The following is a 22,203-nucleotide window of genomic DNA, read 5'->3' as shown; positions in this document are numbered from 1 at the left end:
AGCAGAGGCAAGACAAAGTCCTTTATTAGAAAAATTATCAAAATCCCAGCCCCCTGAGCCAGGTGCAGAAGAGGGAGCTACTCCAGCGCTGGCAGAAAGGCCCTGGGAGGGGCTTCCTTCACCAAACACACTTCCTGGGGTCCATAAATAGAATAAATACTCACAGAGGTCCAGGAGAAGCCAGATAACTCTTCTCTCCATGGAAGAGGAAGGGACTTGGGGGCCAGCCCTGCTCCTACCCCAAGGGTGGGAGACTCCCAGGAGTCATCACATAAAATCATGACATCAGGGATTCACAGTCATAAGCCCTGGCAGGTGACCCTAGAAAGAGGGACCCCCAGTTCCAGAGGAGCCCAGCTCCAGTCCAGCAGTGGAGAGAGGCCCTTGCCCCCACCACAGCTCTAGAGTTGTCTTCCTACATCCCTCTAAGAGCAGTGAGGAGCCGAGGGCGGGGGAGGGTACAACCCCGCTGATTCAATTTCATGACTGAAGCAGGCAGGAAGGAGTCAGTGTGAACCACGGGGCACTGTGTGGTTGGCAGTAGGCAGGGGGCCAGGCCTGGCTGGGGGGCGGCGCTGCAGCATCTCTTGACGGAAGGCTTGGGAGGACCCAGGTGGGTAACGGGGACCAGAGGGAGTCCGGGGACCCCGAGGGTCAGTTCCAATGTCTGCTGTGATGTTGGTATAGAGAGGGCCCAGCTCTCGAGCCAGCAACTGGTATGTCAGTGAGTTCATCCCATCTTGTGTCCAGGAATTCTGAGTCCGGACCAGGAGGTCAAATCTGAGGGTCAGAGGTTGGAGACTAAGACTGACATATTCAGGGACCTTTAGGAGTTCCCTGGCTGGGATGCAGAACCCCGAGGATCCCAGTGACAATTCCCTGGCAGTCGTCCCTTCCTACCTGTGGGGATTTTCCTCGTTGCCCTTATCTCCTCGGTGCTTCACCATCTTATAATGTCCCACAGACGTGGGGGGCCGAGAGATCTTCATCCCAGCCAGGCGGACTCTGTGGGAAAAGGGCACCTTGGAAGATCCAGAGGGAGGAGTTAAGGCTGCTAAGGGAGGGGCTGCGTGTTTCTGTACACAAAGAACAAGTACTATTAGGCAAAAAGTGCCAAGAACTGGAAGGGAAGAAAAGTCAAAAAGGATGTGGCTGAAGAGAACATAAAAGCTGGATGTATACAAACTGTCAGGGCCAGGCACAGTGGGCCCTTAAATGACTGGCAGAGGCAGGCTTGCACCTCCCACCATTGCTTCCTTCATGGCTCCCAGGAGCTGCCCTTGCCACCTGGGAAGGGCAGGAAGAGGAACCATTCTCCAGAGGCCGGCACAAGGCTAGAGCGGCAGATCCAAGCTTGGCAATTCTTATTTAGAATGGGCTGAGCTGCCCCAACTCCTCTGCCCCACATCCCGCTGTCCACACCCCCGTGTTAAGAAATGGGCGGAACCAAGTAATAGGGACCTGCAAAGGAAGAAACCCCAACTCTGACACACAGGGGCAGGAAGTAAAGATGGCCTGGGAACGTACTAAAAGAACACATATTTAGACATTGCCAGGTGCTTTACACAGAGAACAAGAATCCACAGAGATGTCATCCCAGAGGACCCAAGGGGGAGGGGAAGCAATGGGTTCAGCATATCAAGCCAAATATTCACACCACAGATAAGAAAGTGGGTCAGCTGAGGCTGAAGGTCAAAGTGTTTCACATGCTAAAAATGAACTGGCATCATGCCAAAGGCCCAGGCTCTTTTAAAAAAAAAAAAAAAGTGATTCTGGGCTACACTGAGCAGAGCTCCTCATCTCCCAGCCCCTTACAGAAGTGGTCTGGATGCAACCCTAGTAGAAAGCAGGACTGGTGTCTAAGCCCCTTTCCAGCTCTGGATCCCATGACACTACAACCCATCGATCTTACCCTCCCTCCCAGGGACACACCAAGCAGATGGAGGGGACTGGAGGATGACGGAATGGGGAGCAGCACACAAGCCTGACCTGGGGAGACCAAAAAAACTAAGGGAGAGGGGAAGGGCCCAGTGCAGAACTCAGGAGCTAAAGGTTAGTATTAAAAGGCCATGACCAGGAATGGGCTCAGAGGCCAGGGATCTGGGCTGGGGACAGAGAAGGAAGGAGGGAGGTGGTGGTAGGAAGTCTGACCTGGTAGCAATGTCGTCATCCTCGCCACCCCAACCCCAGTATTCATTGGGGAAGCCATTCATCTTCAGGTACTGGTCAGGAGTGAGTGCTGATACCCCTCCAAAGTACTGGGGATACGGGAGGCTACGGAGAGAAAGATCTTTGGATTGCACAAGTCTTCTGGGGAGAACTGCGACTTCCCTACCCACAATCCCTTGGGCTCTCCTTCCAACAGACAGTGGGTTTCCCTGCTTTCCAGCACCTCATGCCCTGTACCTGTATCCAAACTTGTTCATGGCAACAGCAACATGCCGGGGTCCCCGGGGGTCGCACACATACAAATTGTGGTCGTTCTCTGGCAGGAGGTCCACATCATGCAAGAACAGGCAGTCCCACTCTTCATCACGCAGGGCCTCCCGCACCCCGACATTCAGCAGCTTTGCCCTATTAAATGTTCCATTTCCAGCCTGGAAGATAATGGAGGAGGACCAGACTGTCTGCAGGCAGCATGGAGAAAAGGAAGCAGAAGTATAAAAGTGAAAAGTGAAATCAAAGTGGCATGTGGGGCAAGGAAAATGAAGAGAAAGACAAAATAGCTTTCATGTTTTCATGCAACAAAACTTTTTACGGCATCAGTATGTGTCTGATACTTACATGCTGCCGTCGAGCATTTAACGCTGACAGTCGGCAACCATGAGAAACAGGTGTCTATTAGTTTTCACTCTCTGCCTCATTTTAGGGGGTTAAGTGTCTTGCTCAAGGTCACATATGGGACAAATGGCCAAACTAGAATTTTAGCCCATAACCAATTCTAAATTTGCACAGTTCCAAATTCAACAAAGGAAAAATCATGGAAGAGTATAGGGCAGTGGGAAACAGAATATGGAGAAGTATGGGACTAACAGGTTGGCAGGGCAATGCCAGGGGCTTCCCCATATTCAACAGTTAGACTCTCTTAATTATGCCAGGACCCACTGTATGAGAGTGGAGTGGCATTTACCTGAGGCTTCCTTACAAGAAAGGAGTGGGACCTGGGGGTACCTGGTGGATGACGTAGATGCCATAAGCAAGCTGCTGCCGCTGCAGGAAGGGGTGCAGGTGGTAGAGCAGGAGGCGCAAGTGGTGCTCCCGAGCACGGTGGGGCACAATGATGGCTGTTCGGGAGCGGGGCTCACACCCTGCAGGGCGGTACCGGCCGCCTGGTTCCACTCGGGGATTCCTCTCCACAATCTCCACCAGCGATGGCACCGGGCTGAAGGACACAGACACGGGACCCACTGTTGGGAAAGATTGGCAAGGTTAGGGATTAGAGGGGCAAGGAGAAACAAGGATCACCAGGGACTGGGAACACTGTTGGTTCTGGGGCTCAGCTGCCCCAAGGGCTCACTCAGAAATCCACAAGCCTTGAGTTTCCCATCACTGGGGCAGCTCTGCATAGTCTGGAAGGTGCAGGCTCCTTACCTAGCCTACCTTCTTTTATGTTCCATCGTCTCTCCTGCCTCACAAGGCCGGAAGCTACAGTTAGGGGATAAGGACTCCAGCTAACTAAACCAGGGCTCATCTCCGAAAGCAGCAATTCCTGGCCTAAAGCAGGAAGAGCCCGTAAACGGGCAGACAGTGAAAGGTAGGTGGCTCAACCTAGGAGCCTGATCTAAACTGCAAATTCAGAGTCCACGTATCTCAACCTCAGCGCACCTTTCAATCACATTAACCTCCTGTCCTAAGTCCTCCTGCCACCCTATGCCCACCCAAGCCTCACTGCCCCCACACCTGGGCTCTCCCTTCACCTTCTCCTTCCATCTGCACTCACCTAAGAAAGGAGATCGTTCTGGACAGTAGGGCAGACCTTGAGGAGCTGGAGGGGGCCCTGGGGCAACAGGAGCCCCAGGCAGGTGGCTGAGGTTACTGTAGACATCATGAGGGTGAGAATAGTCAAACGTGGGCCCCTGCTCTCGGCCAAACAGAGCACTGAGGCTTCGGAAGCCCCCTAGGGACAGGTACATCATGACGGCCAGCTGGGAGCCCACAAGCAGGGCCAGAGTGCAGGGCCGCTCCAGCAGCCTCCGCAGCATCCTGGGGTGAGGTCTGGGGAGGGAGGGAGGAGCGTCCTGGGGGCACGCAGGAGGACAGCAAGCCAGCAGAAAGATCACAGCATAGGCGCAAAGGTGGGGGGTAAAGAAGAAAAGGGCAACAAAGTCAGAGAAGGGAGCACAGGGGCTACAGTCACACAAAGAAACAAACAGCGTAACCACCAGCAGCCCTACCACCTGCCACTTCCAGCTGTTGCACTCTCTCACCTCCTCCCCAAACCACTCCTGCCATCTACTCTGTCCCCACCCCAAGGATGCTTACATTATTCAGGTCCCTCCTCCACTTGAGGAGTCTCTGCACAACCTCCCTTCCAGTTTTAGAGGGGAGAGTCTCACCTAAATTCAAGCTGTCTTCTTCGGGATCATGGGGGTCCAAGGGGTCCCAGCGGGGCAGAGATGTGAGGCATTATCTAAAATTGGAAATGTCACAGAGGACAGAGAAAGGCTTCATCCAGCACTCCAACAGCAATCCTGGGACCAGCTGGAACAGAAGTGGTCAAGATAACCAGCCACCCGTAGAGGGGCAGCGATTAGTATCAGGATGAAAGCAGTTTCAGCTGGGGAAGTGAAAGAAGGGAGCAGGAAAGCAAGCAGGAGATGCTAATTCCCTGGCCTCTTTCCGGAGCTGGAGTGTCAGGTTCAATCCGTACTTAACCATTTCCCCACCCCAACAGGGCCAACCTGTTTGGGGAGAGGGGGACAGGGCAGCTAATGGAGGCATTTTTCCCCCCAGGGTGTGAGGCAGTCCTGACAGAACGGTGGAGTGGCCTCCAGAGAACCCAGGGCGGAGTAGGAAACAGGCTCCTTTCTGTTCTCCACGTACCTGGGAGCTAGCTCCGCAGGTGCAGGGAGCGTGACCACCTGGGAGCTGCCAGCAAACAGCCCTGGAGCGCGGCGGGAAGTTGGGTGGGGGTGGCGTCCTCTACCGTTCTTACCTTTCCCCAGGTCCTAGAGGGTTCAGGACAGGGGCTACTGCTAAAGGGAAGGAGGGAGAGGGGCGGCTGAAACCTGTCGGGCGTACCTGAGCTAGCTCACCTAGAGGGGCGTGGTCAGCGCCCTGCAGGGCTTTGCAGCCCAGCTCTTTCGGAGCACCTCCACCCCACCTCAACCTCCTCTAGCGTTTGCCCTACCTTGCAATGTGAGCCAACATACTTCCAGCTGGGACCCCCTTCCTGCTCAAGCTTGCTTCAGCCTTTACACCAAACTCCTCATTCCCTCAACAGACTGAACCTTTCTCTTGGGCCTCACACCCCACCATCCTTAGCCCACAGACCTGGTCGTCTGGTTGCCGTCGTCACCGCCACCCAGACAGCCTGGCAGGGACCTCTACCGCCATCTTGGAAGCGGGCACTTCGGGGCGGGGCCTTGCGTCACGGGGCGGAGCCGCCCGGGTAGGCGGGGGTGGGGCACCGTACGGCGGGGCAGGCCTTGGGTCAGGCGGAGCGGGGCGGAGCGACTCCTCTTGGTCTCCCGCAGTTGGAGCGGCTCCCGCGGGATTCGGTTTCTCATCCAACATTTGCAGAAACTGCAGCTCAAACCAGGCTTTTCTTCGGGGCCGCGACCGACCAAAAGGTCGGCCGGACAGTTTCTGGCGTGTCTGAAGACCTCACCCCCACCGCGGGCTTGGCCGAGCCCCTTTAGCGGGACGTCAGTGGCGCCTCCTACAGCCTCGTGCCACTAAGTGTCACAACTGTTTCTTGCTCAGGGTGCACAGTTGCAGACTGCTGTGGTGCATTTTTGTATCCCCATGGTATCCCGCAGGCCTTGAAATAGAAACGGTTACTAACACAAGGAAACATTGAGTGAGGACGCAAGGGCAGAGTCTGCCTTTATGTAAAAATGTGTTTCCCCAGATACTAAAGTGGACGCTCCATTAAAATGCAATATATTTATCTTGTGTTTTGTGTTCCTTAGAAGCAGATGATCACACTGAGGAAACGAATAACTCAGTCTGCCTCAAAAAGTCCAGGGTCTTGTGAGCGTGTGTATAGGGGGAGGAGAAGAATGTATACAATGCAGTGTGATAAATACCATAGCCCAGAATTCTCACACATGGGATTAGGGAAAGGCGGCCCAGAAAAAGTGGTGGCTGATGGGAAACCTGAAGGACTTGTCTGTAGCACATCCTTCTGCTTTATAACATTGCGTTTCCATGGGAGCTTTTTCACAACTCTGTGTAACGGATCTACTTGCAAATTCTGTCCTGCGAGAGATTCAATTAACCCCCTACTCCCCACATTGTGCAAAACAGTTTTTGCTTCCATTTTCATATTTATTTCTGTAGTCTTGATCTGTAAACGTGTCTGTTCTTCACATTTTCTTTTGAACCAGTTATATAACATCTGCCAGTTCCTTTATGAGTTAAATAAAATATTTGACACGTGTTCATTTTCATAGGGCATTGACTAAAACTCTTTTCGTTGACCAAACTTTAGACAGGCTCCTCTGAACCATCTTTTCAAATAAGCCTCCCCTTGGGCCCCTAGCCACTGTAGCAAGAATCCTGCTAAGTCAGTTTAGCAAGAATATCCACCCTTAGTATCTGATCACCCTGACCTGCCTGCAGCAAGAATCCCATTAAGTCAGTTTAGCAAGAATCTCTCTCTACTTGTAATTTTCCATCCACTGACCCTCTCATTGATTCATTGGTCATAAATAACCTCTTGTCCTTACTATATTCAGAGTTGAGCCCAATCTCTCTTGCATAGAGATTGTCTTGACACCTATCACAAAGCCCTGAATAAAATATTCCTTACTGTTTTTACAAATGTCAAAAAATTTTTATTTTAGCAGTGTGAAAGTCATAATTTTACCTTTTTCTAAAAATTATCTTTTAACAGATGAATCATGTTCTGGGCAGAGGAAACCATAAGTGCAAAAGTCTGGAAATAAGGAAGAAATTAGGGAGTTTAGAAAATTTAAGAAGGATCAGCAAGTCTAGACAACAGAGTGAAGGGAATGGTAAGATATGAGATGGAGGAGGTAAATTTCTGCTAGATAATGAAAAACTCATAAGCCGCATTAAAAGAGTCTTTGTTTTGTTTTGTTTTTTATCCTGAGGGCAGAAGGAAGGCATTCAAGTGTACTAAACAGAGGGTGCTGTGATCAGAACCATCAGACGTTAGGAAGTTTACTCTGGTGGAAACATGAAGCATTAATGGAATTGTCAAGCCTGGAAGCAGGGACACCATTTCGGAGAGGTTACAGGAAACCTAGGAATGAGCACAATCTCATGCAAAGTAAGGTAATATAGGTGGGACTAGAGGGAAGAGCATACATTTGAGAATGTTATTTATTTATTTATTTGTTTGTTTGTTTATTTAAGATATCATTGATATACACTCTTCTGAAGGTTTCACAAGAAAAACAATGTGGTTATTACACTCACCCTTATTATCGAGTACCTTTGAGAACTTTAGAAGACAAACAGGACTTGTTGATTCACCAGATGTAACCAGTCTGGTCTAGAAGATTCCTGGATTTCTAAAATAGACCACTGGGTTGATGGTGGAGCTATTTAATGAGAAACAAAACTTAGAAGAGGCACATTTGGGGGAAATGGTAGAGATGACAAGTTAAACTTTGGACTTAGTAAGTTTGAGGTAACTGTAAAGACTCAAAATGAGATAATACTGTGTTTGAGTATAATGCCAGGTTTGAAACCCATTGGCTGTGTGATGTTGAGCAATATTCGCTCTGGTTTTCATCTGTAAAATGAACCCACTCTTACAGGGTTTCGTGATAATTGGTGAGAACTACAGAAAAGTGTCAGCAGAAGCAGATGTTCAATGTATCTGAATTTTGAACACAGAGTAGGAGCTGAGCAAAAAGCCCTGATTTTCTAAGGAACTCACTGTGTAGTGGAAAAGACAGATTTACACAGGTAATTGAAATGTGGTTCTGCCGGAGAACCCTTCCTCTGAGCCTCCGCTCCTCCACAGTTGCAAAGCTGACCTTCACCGTCTAGCTGCCGTCTTCTGACAACTCCCCTACGTTCATCTGCAAGCTTTCTGTTTTCAAGAGCCTTCAACTCCACCCCATGTCACCCCGGCCACACTCTGGACTTAGTCATCACCTCGAACTGCTACAATTCTGAAAGCTTAAATTCTAGTATGCTGGTTTCTACCACAACATCCTGTCTTTCTGTATTCTGAATAAATCCTGGAGCCTCTAGTAGCCCAGTCATGACACTCAATACAATAAAAGAAACCCAGTCTAGTAATCAAAAGCTAATTTAAAATAATTTAAATCTCTACTTCATTTCTCAAGGAGACATCAGAGGTACAGCAGAGGGGGGAGTGCAGCGGGGGGACATTTTAATGCACAGCCTAATGTCTTTAAAATCTTCTCTCCCATTTCCCCATTTTCCATCCTGATAGCTGATTCGCCCCAAAATTATAACTTCCACCCTACTCAGCTCCTCGCAGTATCATCCTCCAGCTTCAGTTCTGTTCTCTTGACTTCTCTTTGGTTTTGCACAGCAGGCAAGAGCCGGGAAGCTGACCTAGCAAGCAGAAATCTGTCTTTCTCTACCACCACCTTACTCTCCACGGGGTCCCTTCATCCTTACCGCTTAGTTCTGGAAGGGGAGGCAGGCATCTTCTCCAGGAATACTTCTGTGACTCCATATTCTGTGCTAGGTGCCCTTTGGCTGTCATGGCACCTATCAGACAGGTAACTGGCTTAACCACCAGACTGTGAACTGTTTTAGGATAGAAACCATGTCTTCCCTTTTACCATCGCCTGAATGTAATGAGAATTTTTTTGCACAAATTCTACAGAATAGCCCAACTTGGCTCTGACTAAAGAGTTCCTTGGTATAAGTTTCCTTATGCTAATGCAGGAATGGGAAGGGAAACAGGCAAAGGAAGAGGTCTGAAGCGGGAAAAAAAATCCACATTACTAGACTTACTAGAAGCCGGACACAGAGCCAACCGTTTGTATCATTAAATTCTTAGAACCTTTCCATAAGGTAGTAGTGTATCTATTTTACAGATAAAGATACTGAGGCTCACAGAGATCAAATAATTTGAGATCACATCATTAGATGTAAGTAGCAAATTTTAGAGCCAGTCTGACTCCACACAAAAGTCACTGTCCTTTCCAGACACTGAGAGCATGATTTGATTCCAGTTTACAGTCCAATGGCTTATTTACTGAACACACAAATGGGATAAACAGTCAGTTCTCATTGGGAAAGTAGGTCAATTAATGTATTTTCCTCCTAACCATTTTCAGGCCAACATTCTCATATTTTCAGCTTCTCAATGCTTAGTAGCATCTTACATTATCAATAGAATGTGTAGCATATCTATGAAGGTGGACATGCGTGTATATGTCAGTGTGTGTTGTTTGTATGTTACTGAGTGTGTAGGGCCTGTTGCTGGTTGCCCAAAGCCTATGAGGGATCCCTTACATCTACTTCCTCTCCTCCCTTCCCTTCCCAGTGCTCCTTAAGTACTCTGGGCCTGTGCCCATATAAGGTCCTGTCTGGGGAAGTTCTTTGGTATCCTTGCATCCCCCCTCCCCTTACCGGCCTCTTTCTGAGCATTTTTAGAACTAGTGGTTCCCTCCCGCTGTCAGCTGGGTCCTCATGCTGCCAGTGGTTTGGGCTTCCCCCAGCAACAGTCGATGGGGATGGTATTCAACTGGTTCAGAAGCATCCTCTTAGCCAATAAAGTGTTAATACATTGAATTCCTCGGTCTCCTTTCCACCCTGACCAACAAGAATGCTGATGTTGATACTCACTGCCAATCTGATGTTTTAGAAGACAAAGTACTGTAACACTACGTGGAGATTGAAGAAGTGGGGCTAGAGAAGGAGTGGAAGAGCAAATGAGGAGCCCAACCCACCCCCACCTCCCAGAAACCCTGGCTTTCTCACCCCACCACAAAAATAGTGCTTGGGCAAATGCCCAGATTCCCTCTCTCTAACCACACAAGCAGAGACTCTCAGAGACAGAATTTAAAGAAAATGGCCCAACTAACAATTATTGCTTCAACTTCCTCCCCCACCTCCCTCCCTTTCTCTCCCTCTTGCGCAGGTACCATCCCATAAGATGGTTGTCCAAAGTCTGCTTTAACTTCTCCAGGGACAAGGCGCTCCCTCCCTCAGCAGTCCCGGCTCTTCTTCAGCTCATCCTTGTTCCCTCTTTTCCCCTCTAAGACCAGATACTTGAACAGTCTTTGTGCCTTCTTCCTTCCTGTTATTCCTTATTCTGTCCCCACCTGCATGCCGACAACCCAGCTCAGGCCCATGAAGCCAGTAAGTGGGCAGACTAAGGAGACAGAGCTCATTTTGGCATTTGTGGGGAGATATGCACTTCCCCCATCCCTAGCAAGAACTCACTGGATAGGCACATGAAAAGATGCTCCACATCCCTGATTATCAGGGAAATGCAAATTAAAACCACAACGAGTTATCACCTCACACTAGTCAGGATGGCCACCACAGAAAAGATAACAAATAACAAATGCTGGCGAGGATGCAGAGAAAGGGGAACCCTCCTACACTGCTGGTAGGAATGTAAGCTAGTTCAACCATTGTGGAAAGCAATATAGAGGTTCCTCAAAAAACTAAAAATAGAAATACCATTTGACCCAGGAACTCCACTCCTAGGAATTTACCCAAAGAAAACAACTTCTCAGATTCAAAAAGACATATGCATCCCTATGTTTATTGCAGCACTATTTACAACAGCCAAGATATGAAAACAACCTAAGTGTCCATCAGTAGATGAATGGATAAAGAAGATGTGGAACATATACACAATGGAATACTATTCAGCCATAAGAAAGAACAAATCCTACCATTTGCAACAACATGGATGGAACTAGAGGGTATTATGCTCAGTGAAATAAGTCAGGCAGAGAAAGACAAATACCAAATGATTTCCTTCATTTGTGGAATATAACAACGAAGCAAAACTGAAGGAACAAAATAGCAGCAGACTCACAGACTCCAAGAAGGGACTAGTGGTCACCAAAGGGGAGGGGTGGGGGAGGGTGGGTGGGGAGGGAGGGAGAAGTGGATTGTGGGGTATCATGGTTGGTGCCCATGGTGTGTGGGGGGCCATAGGGAAAACGGGAAAACAGTGTAGCACAGAGGAGACAAATAGGGACTCTGTGGCATCTTACTACACTGATGGACAGTGACTGCAATTGGGTATATGGGGGGGACTTGATAATAAGGGTGAATTTAGTGACCACATTGTTTTTCTTGTGAAACTTTCATAAGAGTGTGTATCAATTAAGATATAATTGGACCCCTGACCTCTGGATATCAGGCAGAGTCTATATTCTGTTCTGGGGAGGGTGGTAGTGGGGAAAGCATTCCCGAATGGGGTCAGGGCTGGCCCGGGACGAGGGCTAGGACACCATCACCCCTCTTTGAGGAGCTAGCTCTCCTCCCCCTGTTCCTCTTTCAATGGATGCCTCCCACCCACCCACCCAATCACAGAGGGGGCCTCCAAGCTCAGTCCCTTTCTGGGGAAACTTCTTCATGCCCGTCAGAACCCTATTCAGTGAGTGAAGACCTTCCTCTTCAAATAATACATAGGAAAGTCATTTACAAGGTGCGAATGGCCATGAGCAATAAGGAAAGGTGAGAAGGCCCGTCAGGATGACCTGTTCCTTGGCGCCCAGCCCAAGACTCACCCTCAGACATAGTGGCGCGTGAAGTCCTGGGCTCAGTTGCTGTGCTGGTCCTTACCTGCAGCTTTTCAGACCATCCCACTGTTTCTCTGTGTGGAGCTGTGGTACCGACCTCCCCCTGGGATGCGCTGAGCTCTTTCAGGTATATATTATTTGTGTTCATGCCTCACACCTGCTCAGCACAGAGCTCCGCTTATTGTGCCGTGAGTTCATAGTATTAAGGTTTGTAAACATGTTACTGGTGGCCCAGTTTTGCTGACTAGATGAAAGAGTGGAAGGTCACCTTGTCCCCCTCTCCTGTTTCTACCTTGCCCAGCCTGGCTGGGAGGAGGACAGGAGGATGGGGGGGCCGAAGTACAGCAGCGGGGGCCTTGTTCGCTGGAGAGAGGAGAGGGCTATGGAGCTGCTCCGGCTGCTGGGAGTGAGGAGGCGCTCCGCTGGGTGTCATAAAGTACAGCCCATTGTGTGAGGCACTGCCTGGTACAGAGCGTGATAGCGAAGCCCATGCCCAGTGGGCAGAGCACACACCTCCTCCGCTGCCTGCCTCAACCCCTGGCCCCAGTTCCATCTCCCAGCAATGTTGGAGCTGGATGGCAGGGTGAAGTGCTGTAGCCCCCCATCCTCCCCTTCTCCCCTTTCCTCAGGGTCTTCTTTACCCATTGTTTTCCCCTCACCTCCATATTCAACCCCTTCTCCAATCCCAGCAGTCCCATTACTGCCACTCAGGACTCCAGATCCTTGCAGGGTCCACCCACCACCCATTCCCAATGCTGTGTCCTCCGTGACACACACAACACTGCCCAAGGTCTACCTTAAGCAAAGTCACCTGCTCAGAAGGAAAAGTAGAACTGTTGATAGCACACTGCTGCCACTGTGGAACACCATGCTCCCCTCACTTCAGATCCTTCTCCATGCCATTCTTTCTATCCTTCTGATGATCCCCTAGAAAACCATGTTCTGCTCTTATGAAATTCCATTCTAACCTCACATCTTTAAAGGAGTCTGCTGGGTTTGCACTGGTTGAGTATGATTCTGGGGACCTCAGTAGTCATTAGGGGTAACATACCACCTTTACTTGTTTCGAAAATATTGCAACATTTGTTCTCAAAACAACCCTGGGGGAACAGGTATTGTTAGTCCCTTTGCACATGTGCAGGACCTCAGGCTCAGCCACAGTGACCTACCCAACACTACCAGCCCACAAGATGCTGGACCCGATCACAAGCTCAGACCCACTGGTTCCTGCTCCAGGGCTCTTTCTACTACATCAGTTCCCCCACGCTGCCCAACTAGCATGCTTATTGTTAAGCACTTGTTTGTGTTGAAACAATTGTTCTTGAAGCCAAGCTGGTACTATGTCTCCATGTGATTGGGAGCCTCCAGCAATCAGAGACAGAATGGCCCTTTCTCTGATAGTCCTTGGAATCCAGGTTAGGGTTCTGCCAACCCAAACTGAGCCTGGAGGTAAGGGCAGGCACCGCAGACATTTCCCAGGGACAGCGGAGGTGGATGGAGGGGTGATGATAACAACCAAGGGCAGCCGCCATTTACTGGGCGCTTACCAAGTGCTAAGCATCATGCCAGTCCTTTATTTACATTATTTAATCATCACAACACATTTCCGAGGGAGGGAGGTATTATTATTGACAAATGAGGAAACTAATGTTCAGAGACGTGGAGCTGAGGTGCAACCCACATCTGTCTGACTCCAAAAGGAGCACATAAATAGCAAAATTCATTTTATAATTAAAAAATATGATAAACCCTTACTCCCTGAAGGCCTATCCTACCCTGACTCTTCCTTTCCCAGAAAATACAATTCAGGGAGACGGATAGGGCGGGATGTACCTCATACGTAAACACACACACGTTTTCTCACACACAAACACACGCAGATCACTTATGCCTACCACCACCTGGATTTCCTAGCCACAGTGAGGGCTGTGAGGGGTGGGGGTCAGTTTCCCCAGGATCCTAGCCCTCATCCCCTCCCCTGGTGCTAAATAAAAGTGAATAAATACTAAATAAATACAACTGGGACCCACCCTGCCTTCCCCCTCCCGCCTGTGACCAGCAGGGCAGAGGGGGCGGTTAAGGTAGGGGACTGCCTCCCGGCCCCTTCGGTCCACCGCCCATCACTGCCGTCCAGGGCAGGAACCGCGCCAGGGCCAGCCTGTGCTGTAGGCAGAGAGGGGGGCCGGGCGCACCCTCGCAGCCCCTCCCCACTGGGTCAGCCTGAGGCGGCTGCAGAAGCTCAGTCCGAGGCCCCGGCGCCCAGAAGGGGCAGCCGGGATGGGGAGGTTATTTCCTGCCCGCCCAGGGGCGCTGCCGGAGGATCTTCAGAATCTGCGCCTTGCGGTGCAGCCAGTCCTGGGGGGCGGGGCGGGGCGGTGAAGGCGCTGGCCGGGGCACGAAGAAGCTGTATCGGAGGCGCGCCTTCTCGGGGTTGCCGGCCACCAGGACCTGCAGCGTCAAGGGCTGGGCCAGAGGCCCGTGGCCTGACAGCGTCTCCGAGGCCGCGGTGGCCCCGCTGTAGCGCAAGCTGACCGCGCCCGGCAGGATCACGTCTGTGGGTGAGGGCATCAGCGTGTATTCACCATTGAGGGCATAGGAGCCATCTGGGAGCTTCAGGGCCAAGTAGAGGCTCCGGAGAGCAGGGGTCCCTTGCTGCCGGACAAGGATATGGGTGGCCCCTGCCGGGATGGTGACCACATCATTATATCCGTACCTGTGTGAAGGGAGTAGATGGGGAGCTCAGCATCTTCCTGAGTCTCTTCGGCCTGTCTGAGCTTCATGATTACATGTGTGCGTATGTATGTAAGGGCTTGTTTCTCCAAACCCATATGAGGGGTCCAGCCTAGGTCTAGGCTGCACACTATGTGCCCTCCTCCCTCTTATCTCTGGGCCTTCACACCTGCTGTCCCCTTCTTGAGGTGCCCTTCTAAGCCCTACCTGCTTGGTGCCTGACCCATTCCCACTTTCTCTCTGGGAGGGAGGCGACCTCCTGGGGAAGGCTTCCCTGGTACCCACAAGGGTCCTCACAGCAGCTGCGGCTGCCACCTGTTGAACAGGTGGGACACTGCTGTAACCGCCTAACTGTCTCCCTGTGTCCCCCACTAGACTGTGAGCTCTGAGAGCAGAAGCCGTGTTGAGTTCACCTCTGTATCCCAGGGCCCAGCATAGCACCCAGGAAGAGGAAATAAATAGTGAGAGAACCTGAATTTTCTGAAGGAGCCGGACTGCTTGCTGCAGCCAGAACCATCCCCACCGCACACCATGCACTTGTCAAACTTCTTTTTGGAGCCAATGACACGGTCACAGCCAGCATGGATGCAGCGGCCTTGGACACAGACTGATGAGCTGTCTGGGGAACAGGGGGTCCCATCTACCACCTGAGGAGAAGAAAATGAGAGATGCCAAGTGTTCTTTCTAAGTCAGGAAGGGCTGGTAAGCCAAACAAGACCCATGTTCCATCAGGGAGGAGATGGCAGGAAAGCCGGGCGAGGGAGCCTGTGGATGGCGTGCGGAGCAAGCCCCAGCCACCGGAAGGGATGGTAATCATAACCGCAATGGTACCTGTAAAAGCCACCATTTTCTGAGCACCTGCTATGATCAGGTGCTGTGCTAAGTGTTTTATAAACATACATATAAATCTCACAACCACTATTTGAAGTTTCTAGAGATGGAACACTGAGGTTTAGAAAGATTAAAACTGCCCAAAGGGTCACACAGCTGGCAAGCAGAGGAGGCAAGGTGGGAATTGCGGGTCTCTGCATCGCCACACCAAGCCCTAAACCTTGATGGTACCGTCCCCGATGGACGCTAGAGGGCAGCCGAAGTGTAGGCATTCTCCCCAGGGTAGGGCCAAGGGGGACAAACTTGGCCAGGGCTGGTTCTTCCGTCTGCAGCCTTCAGCCTATGGCCCTATCACAGAGAGGGAATATCGGCCCTCACTGAGCCCAGGAGTCCTGTCCAGTGAGGGACTGACTGTCCCTGAGCTGAACGAGGGGCTGTAAATCACTGTGATTTGACAGAGGATCCCACCGAAAGGGGATCAAAAACTTGCCCAAAAGGCCACATATATCCATTCTCATGAAACAGAGCTTAGAAGGTAGGAGAGAGGGGAGAAGAACCGAGGGGGACAGAAGAGGATGGAGCTGCCGCAGATGGCAGCTTATCCAGAGTCCTGGGCTTGTTTTCCAAATGCCCTCAGCCAGATGAATCTGAGTGGAGCCCCCTGGCTGGCCTGGCATGACTGTAGGAATGCCAGCAATGGTGCTATTTTGGAGAATTTTGCCATGGGAAAGTAGAGGGACTGCTGGGGAGTGTGTGAGCATGGACAGGGTCTGGGGGCATCCTGGCCCTCACCCGAGGCTCCAGCACATAGTAGTAGCCCAGAGCCCGGGCCTGGCACGTGAGTTTGCACTGGTCCTGGGGGGCCACACCCGCGTATCGAGGGACCCAGTCCATTGGCCCTGGGAAGTTCTTGAAGAGGTCGGTGCGGTGGTTGTAGGCAGCACACTGCTCTTCACGGAAGGTCAGTGCTGTCGGGGTTAAACGGACAGTTAGGGCCCCTCTCTCCTCACAGTGCCCCACACAAGCCCCTCCACTTAGCCCTCAGACTGCCAGTAGCACCATACTTCTCTCCCCCACAGACCGCCAGGGAAGGTTCCCAAAAGGTAAAGCCCCTCCCCTCAAAAGCAGAAGACAGTCAACACGGCCTGGGCCCGGACCCCTGCCATCCCTTCCTGAGCTTGCCTGTCCCTCACCCTCACCTGAGCCACTTGGGCAGTCCTGGGTGTTGCAGGAACGGAAGCGGGTGTGGCGGCCTTCACAGTACTTGCCACCATTCCGGGGCACGGGCCGTGTGCAGTCCCGGGAGGAGAACTGGACACCCCCTCCACAGCTCCGAGAGCAGTCACCCCATGGTCCCCAGGGCCCCCAGCCTCCAGCCTGTGGGATCTGCAGAAGCACAGAATGGAAGAGTTGGGTAATATACCCTCTCCTGGACTCAAGGCCAGTCTCCACTCCCCCAGGCTCTCTGCCTCACCCCTGCCCTGGGATCTCACATTGAAGTCCTGGAGCTGGTCTATGTGGAGACAGCGGCCACCCATGCAGGCCTGTGCTGGCCCGCAAGGGGTGCCATCCGCCCAGGGCGAATGCTTGGTCTGGCACATGGCGTGGCCATTGAGATGGCCAGAGCACCAGAGGGCAGCACAGGGTGGCGGCAGCTGCGGACAATGGTGTGAGTCAGGCCCGAAGGTCAGCTGGCACTGTCGATCAGCGTCATAGTCCTTGCCAGGGAATGTCACAGGCAGATGCAGGGGAGCCTCTGGCTTGTCTAAGAGACAGTGCCCTGGGAAGGAGGCAGGGGTATGAAGTCAGCAATGGGCTGAGGGGGCACTGTAGATGGCCAGCTAAAAGCCTGGGCTCCCTGGGGCCTGACAGAACTGAGGATCCAAATCCTAGGCCTGGAAGAAGCTTTAAATAGCAGATATATGCAATTTACTGGGTGCTTATCATGTGATGAGTATCGGTTAAATGCTTGACAACACTATCTCATTTAATGGCAAACACCTATATAGTTACCATTATCATACCCATTTTACAGGATGGCTACACAGAGGTGAAGTTGAGTCTTGAAGCTGCCTCTCATCAACAATTCTGTCTGGAGGTAGTCATTCTGCAGGGCTTGCACACCTCCAGGGAAAAGGCAGTCACCTCTTTCAAACCAGCCCATTCCAGTGTTGGGCTGTTCTTAGAAGGTCAGTTCTAATTCTGTTGACTCAAAACTTGCCTCCCCTAGCTGTGCTATTTATTCTGGAAGGGAGTGGGAACCACAGAGAAGACAGCAACATTTCTCACTCCAGCCCACAGTGCAGAGGAAGCACGTCTGAGAGGGTCCACCAGGCCCATGTGAAATGCAGAGAAGGAGATCACAGGGAGGGGCAGGCTCTGAGAGCTCCACAGGGACAAGGGACTGCCATCCGCTTACCATGGCCATTGTCCAGGAAGTCAGTGATGAAGCGGGCACTGCAGGGGGACCAGGGCTCTTCGGGATCCACGTGAGCCATCACAGGAGCCATGACGTGGCGGGAAGAGCTCCCAGGCCCGTTCAGACCGATGCATGGCTTTGAGTTGTCATGGAGCATGTTGAAGACATGGCCTGTGAGAGCAGAGGTCCTGTTAGCAGGCCAAGGGTCCCATCTCTGTGCCCCCAGGGACTGCAAGCCCATCACGAAGCTGGCTGCAGCTGGGGACAGTCAGATCCATTCCCCACTCCACCCTGCCCCCAATCCCCTCTGGAGCTCTGGGGTCTCCTTAATATTTGGCCCTAATGTTCTTGTCTCCCCTGCCCTCAAACACACTCAAGGCACTGCCCCACCCACTTTTTGTTGTAGCCAGCATTCCCAACCCTGGACCCACCCATTGCATCATGAATGCTGTGCACACCCCCTCCAAACACACACACGCACAGTTCATAGTAGGTTTCTACACACTACACATTTAACAGAAAACCCTAAATGTCTGTCTGCACCCAGAGCAGAGAAGGATGACGGCCCTGGACCTAGGCCTGAGGAGGAGAAGGAAGAAACACCTCAGGACCCCTATTTGCACCCTGGTGAGCTCATTGTTCCCGCACCCCACCCCAAAGTCCTCTCTCACGCATCCCACGGGTCTCACGGCCCCAACCCCACCTTACCCAGTTCATGAGCAGCAGTGAAAGCAGATTGGAGCCCATCATCCTCCACAATAGCACAGCTCCGAGCCGGGTCACACACGGTGCCCACATCAGCCATGCCCAGGGTGTCACAAGTGGAGACCCCACACAGGTCCTGTGGAAAGGGATCAAAGAAGATGCATGAGGAGCCGAGGCACTAGGGCCCACTGGGCGGAGACCAGATTAGTGGGGACCCAGGCACTGAGGCCCCAGCGCCGTCAGAGCCCAGATGCACTGGCAGTGTGCTGGGGCCAGGCACCGTGCTGCACCAACTCCAGGGGCAACATTTACACACAGTCTACACAGTGGGGCTTCCTGGGGCCGTGCAGCGTGTGGTCTATGGTGCTGACTGGGGCCTCACCTGACGGGTAAACAGAATGGCTGTGTCAAAGTGGTCAGCGTCCGAATCCTCAGGGGTATTGAGTCCTCGCTGCCAGGCACAGAAGCTGCGCAGGGTCTGGGCGGCATTGGGCCCCACTTGGGGCCCTTCCTCACCAGGCCCCAAAATCACTAGCCGAGTCACCACCAAGCTGACAGGGTTTCGGATGCTTGGATGCTTGAAGGCCTTGGCTGCCGCTGCCATAACTGTCAACAGGTAGCGCTTCAGCCCTGCCCCGTGAAATGCTGCCATCTTGTCGTCTGCCACCACCAGGGTCTCCACAAATCTACTCAGCGAAGCAAAGCGCTAGAGAGAAGAAATGAGAGGAGGTGTATGAAATAGCCTCCCAGGTGCTGGGCCAGTTCTCTCCCCTCACTTCCTGGGTCTGGACCGCAGCAGAGCTAACAGGGCGCACATACCCGACGGGATCCCTGCCTGGTCTTGCCTGGGCCCTCCCCCAACCCCAAATCCCAGGGCTTTGGTGGTGATGCTGAGAAATCAGCTGCTGGTTCTGAGAAGGGGAGGAGAAGGGGGGGCTGCCACGTCCCAAGGCTGCGTGAGCCCCAGAGGTGAAAAGCAGCTGGGACAGCCTCTGGGAGGGGCTTTGGGGTCCCCCAGGCCTGAGTGGGGCTGGGGCCTGCGGGGCTGGGGCCTGCAGGAGTGGGGTTAGAGGGCTGGGCTGCAACGTGTCTGCCCTCCGTGTGGTTGGAGGAACAATTCAGTCAGCAGCTAGGGCCAGGGCCAGATCTCAGCTTGGCGGGTGTGGAGGGAGTCTGGTCTGGATTAAAGCTGAAGAGGGAGGGAGGGAGGGAAGCGTGGGGGACAGGAGTGGGAGGGAGGAGAGGCTGGGTCCCTGGGCAGCCCTGCGGTCAGTGCACAGAGTAGGACGCGGACTGACCAGAGGAGGGATGGGATACCTTTCCTGCCTGTGCACTCCTGCCGGTGTGCAGTTTGCCAGGACAGATTTGGAGGCAGCATCCAAATCCTAACACCAATCCCTTGGGGCTCAAACTTCACTCCTTTAGTTGGTGATGTGTGTGTGTGTGTGTGTAAATCAAATTGGGGCCACAGAAAAGAGTCAAAGCCAAGAGGTGTTCGAGCCTTATTCCTGGGGACTGTGCCGGTAGAGCCGCGCAGTGGCCAGGCAGGCGCGGGGTGAGCGGAGGAAGCGGTCATTCCCTGCACAGAGCCCCTGACCCACCTCTGGGAACCCTCCTTGGGATCAGTGGTCTGGCCAGGAGAAGGGCTGGGGCAGGGAGAAGCCAGCATCTTCCCAAGAAAGGGAGGCTAGTGGAGAAAGGAAAGGCAGCCTGCAGGAAAGGGAGCAGCAGAATGGTCAGAAGTAGAAGGGGGTGGAGAGAGGGCAGATGGGGGTCAGAAGGACAGACATGGCGGGAGGATGCGGGGGGACAGTCTCCAGGGCTGCCTACCTTGGCTCTTCGGGGCTTGGGGTTGGGGTTCCCAGGAGGAGACTTGACGTTGCACATGGGGCCCTGGCCGCTGATAGGACTCTTTCGGCGTAGGATATGTGCCCCAGGCCCCCCAGCAGAATTAGGGGTGCCTCCCTCCAGGGGCTGGATGTGGAGTTCAGTCCCCCGATACTGCAGCACCCCTAAGAGGGCTCCCCCGTCCCAGTGCAGAGATGCCACCGACTCCGGATCTCCGTTGATGGTGCCAGTGAGGTAGGTGCCGGGCTCTGCCCCGCCCAGCAGCTCTGGAGCCCGGCCCAGGTACTGTACTGTCAACCCCTCGACCCGCACGCCAGGGTCCTGCTCCAGCTCTAGTAGCAGCGTCTCCCCAAAGGCGGGCAAGCGGTACAACAGCCTGGCCGGGGCGCCCAAACCAGGCAGGATGCTGCCGTTGAGCTTCTCTGGAAACACGATCTCCTCCTCCCGGGGGAGGGGACTGGCCGGCCGGGCTGAGGGCAGGAGGGACACCAGCAGCAGCAGAAACAATCGCACCAGCCCAGAGATGGACACAGTGGGCAGCAGAGGGCGGGGCTGCCCTCGCCACAGCCAGCAGCTCGCCGAGCCCCTCTCAGGGTGCCTGTCCGGGCGGGACATGGCCCTGGCGCTGCAGCTGGGAGGGACTGAGGCCGTCGAGGCACCAAATTCTCCCCGCCTAGGCTTTGGAGCGCTCCTCTCTACAGCCTGGGGGCTCAGGCTCGTGCCGATCAGAGGCAGAGTTTTCAGAGGGGCTCGGGACCTTCAGAGGAGATGACGAAAACTTGGCCCTTAGGCTTAGGAGCGGTGCCTAGTGGTCTGGCTTCTCCGCACTCGCCTTCCACAACCTCCTCGCCTGGATCCTTGTCCTTCCCAGTCTGTCTTCTGCAGCTTCTCTGGCCTCCCCCTCCGAACTCCCTAAGATTCTGGCTTCGCCTGTCTCTGCCTCCTTCCTCTGTGCCTTTGTCTCTGTCTCTCCTCCGCCCTCTCCCGGGTCTAAGTGCCTGTGGCCCTCCGTGGGGGTTCTTCCCAGCCTCGCTCCCCGCCAGCTCTTTTAAGCATGCCGAGCCTCTGTGATTGGCTGAGCTAGAAGCCATTCAGTCAAGAGCTCTGTTGGTAGCACTCAGATGGGTGTCTCATTGCTTCCCAAAAATCCTAGATTTTGTTTTCCTTTAAAAAAAAAAAAAGGGACTTGCCCAGGGGAGGGGAATCTCTAGCAGCCGGATGGATCCTAGGCACTGGGCCAGCTGATGACCTAGCCTTTCCTCCAACTCCGCTCTCAGCTGTCTCTTTCCCTTTTTGGTGGGACAAAGCCCCAGGAGGGGTAGGAAGTCAGAAAAAGGGCCTGGCCGGCAGACACGGAAAGGACCATGGTCCCGGGAGAATTCTCGCTCCCACTGTCTAACCTGGCACGGTTTCCCTTTTCTCAGGGCTCCCTCGTGCTGCCCTCTGCCCCTAAAGGCTGGTTTCCAGGGCTGAGGCAATTGAGCTGTTGGGAAAGAGGGTGGGGAACAGGTAAGGAAGCATCAGGTGGGCAGAACAAAGAAAGGAGGTGGCTTGACACGGCTCAGGTTGGGACCCAGCAGCTGGAGAGAGCATAGGAGGCAGGGAGATGGGGCAGGCTAGGAGACAGCGATGGGGAGTTCAGTGCCCAAAGGTAGGATGGGCCCCGTGGAATGGAACATGTGGGGCAGTCAGAGGCTGAGGCAGGAGGGGTCAACGACTTTACGTCCCCTCTCTCCTTAGGCTCCCCTTCCTGAGTTACCACAACTGACCTTCTCCAAGGCC

The 22,203-nt window shown here is 53.1% G+C and overlaps 2 protein-coding genes and 1 long non-coding RNA gene across 13 annotated transcripts; 1 reads left to right on the top strand and 2 right to left on the bottom strand.

The window, feature by feature from the left end:
- Positions 1 to 2: 2 nt before the first annotated feature.
- B4GALT3 (beta-1,4-galactosyltransferase 3) lies at positions 3 to 5,602 on the bottom strand. Of its 10 annotated transcripts, none has more exons than XM_057495108.1 (9): positions 5,494 to 5,555; positions 5,044 to 5,168; positions 4,557 to 4,701; positions 3,941 to 4,238; positions 3,172 to 3,407; positions 2,407 to 2,627; positions 2,152 to 2,274; positions 901 to 1,005; positions 3 to 780 (listed from the first exon to the last, which is right to left on the bottom strand). In XM_057495108.1, the coding sequence occupies exons 4-9, from the start codon at positions 4,200 to 4,202 to the stop codon at positions 507 to 509; spliced, it is 1,221 nt and encodes a 406-aa protein (XP_057351091.1). In that variant the 5' UTR covers positions 4,203 to 4,238; positions 4,557 to 4,701; positions 5,044 to 5,168; positions 5,494 to 5,555; the 3' UTR covers positions 3 to 506. The 10 variants fall into 10 exon arrangements, with proteins under 10 accessions (XP_057351091.1, XP_057351093.1, XP_057351090.1 ...); XM_057495110.1 differs by having other exon boundaries at positions 4,557 to 4,630; XM_057495107.1 differs by having other exon boundaries at positions 5,044 to 5,195; positions 5,494 to 5,550.
- Positions 1,703 to 2,762, top strand: LOC130681704 (uncharacterized). Its single transcript, XR_008994961.1, has 2 exons — positions 1,703 to 2,052; positions 2,597 to 2,762. It is a non-coding gene; the product is annotated as an uncharacterized LOC130681704 (long non-coding RNA).
- Positions 5,603 to 13,442: 7,840 nt separating the features above from the next.
- Positions 13,443 to 21,471, bottom strand: ADAMTS4 (ADAM metallopeptidase with thrombospondin type 1 motif 4). 2 transcript variants are annotated; one of them, XM_036922800.2, is made up of 9 exons: positions 20,404 to 21,471; positions 18,956 to 19,279; positions 18,577 to 18,709; positions 17,869 to 18,039; positions 16,943 to 17,229; positions 16,649 to 16,835; positions 16,242 to 16,417; positions 15,090 to 15,265; positions 13,443 to 14,440 (listed from the first exon to the last, which is right to left on the bottom strand). In XM_036922800.2, the coding sequence occupies exons 1-9, from the start codon at positions 21,034 to 21,036 to the stop codon at positions 14,128 to 14,130; spliced, it is 2,400 nt and encodes a 799-aa protein (XP_036778695.2). In that variant the 5' UTR covers positions 21,037 to 21,471; the 3' UTR covers positions 13,443 to 14,127. The 2 variants fall into 2 exon arrangements, with proteins under 2 accessions (XP_036778695.2, XP_036778694.2); XM_036922799.2 differs by having other exon boundaries at positions 13,443 to 14,601; positions 20,404 to 21,460.
- Positions 21,472 to 22,203: the final 732 nt, after the last annotated feature.

The sequence above is a fragment of the Manis pentadactyla genome, chromosome 19 (genome assembly GCF_030020395.1).
Source record: "Manis pentadactyla isolate mManPen7 chromosome 19, mManPen7.hap1, whole genome shotgun sequence".
Taxonomy (NCBI): Eukaryota; Metazoa; Chordata; class Mammalia; order Pholidota; family Manidae; genus Manis; species Manis pentadactyla.
The sequence above is the reverse complement of the archived record's forward strand: the minus strand, read 5'-3'. Positions and strand labels throughout refer to the sequence as shown.

Coding starts and splice junctions, on each gene's coding strand:
- B4GALT3 (XM_036922796.2), bottom strand. CDS start 4,202: ATGCTGCGGAGGCTGCTGGAGCGGCCCTGCACTCTGGCCCTGCTTGTG. Junction 3,408..3,940: donor AGAACGATCTCCTTTCTTAG/GTGAGTGCAGAT, acceptor CTTTCCCAACAG/TGGGTCCCGTGTCTGTGTCC. Junction 781..900: donor AACGAGGAAAATCCCCACAG/GTAGGAAGGGAC, acceptor TCTGACCCTCAG/ATTTGACCTCCTGGTCCGGA.
- ADAMTS4 (XM_036922799.2), bottom strand. CDS start 21,036: ATGTCCCGCCCGGACAGGCACCCTGAGAGGGGCTCGGCGAGCTGCTGG. Junction 18,040..18,576: donor CACTGCTGCTCATGAACTGG/GTAAGGTGGGGT, acceptor CTGCTCTCACAG/GCCATGTCTTCAACATGCTC. Junction 16,418..16,648: donor GGACTGCCCAAGTGGCTCAG/GTGAGGGTGAGG, acceptor TAACCCCGACAG/CACTGACCTTCCGTGAAGAG.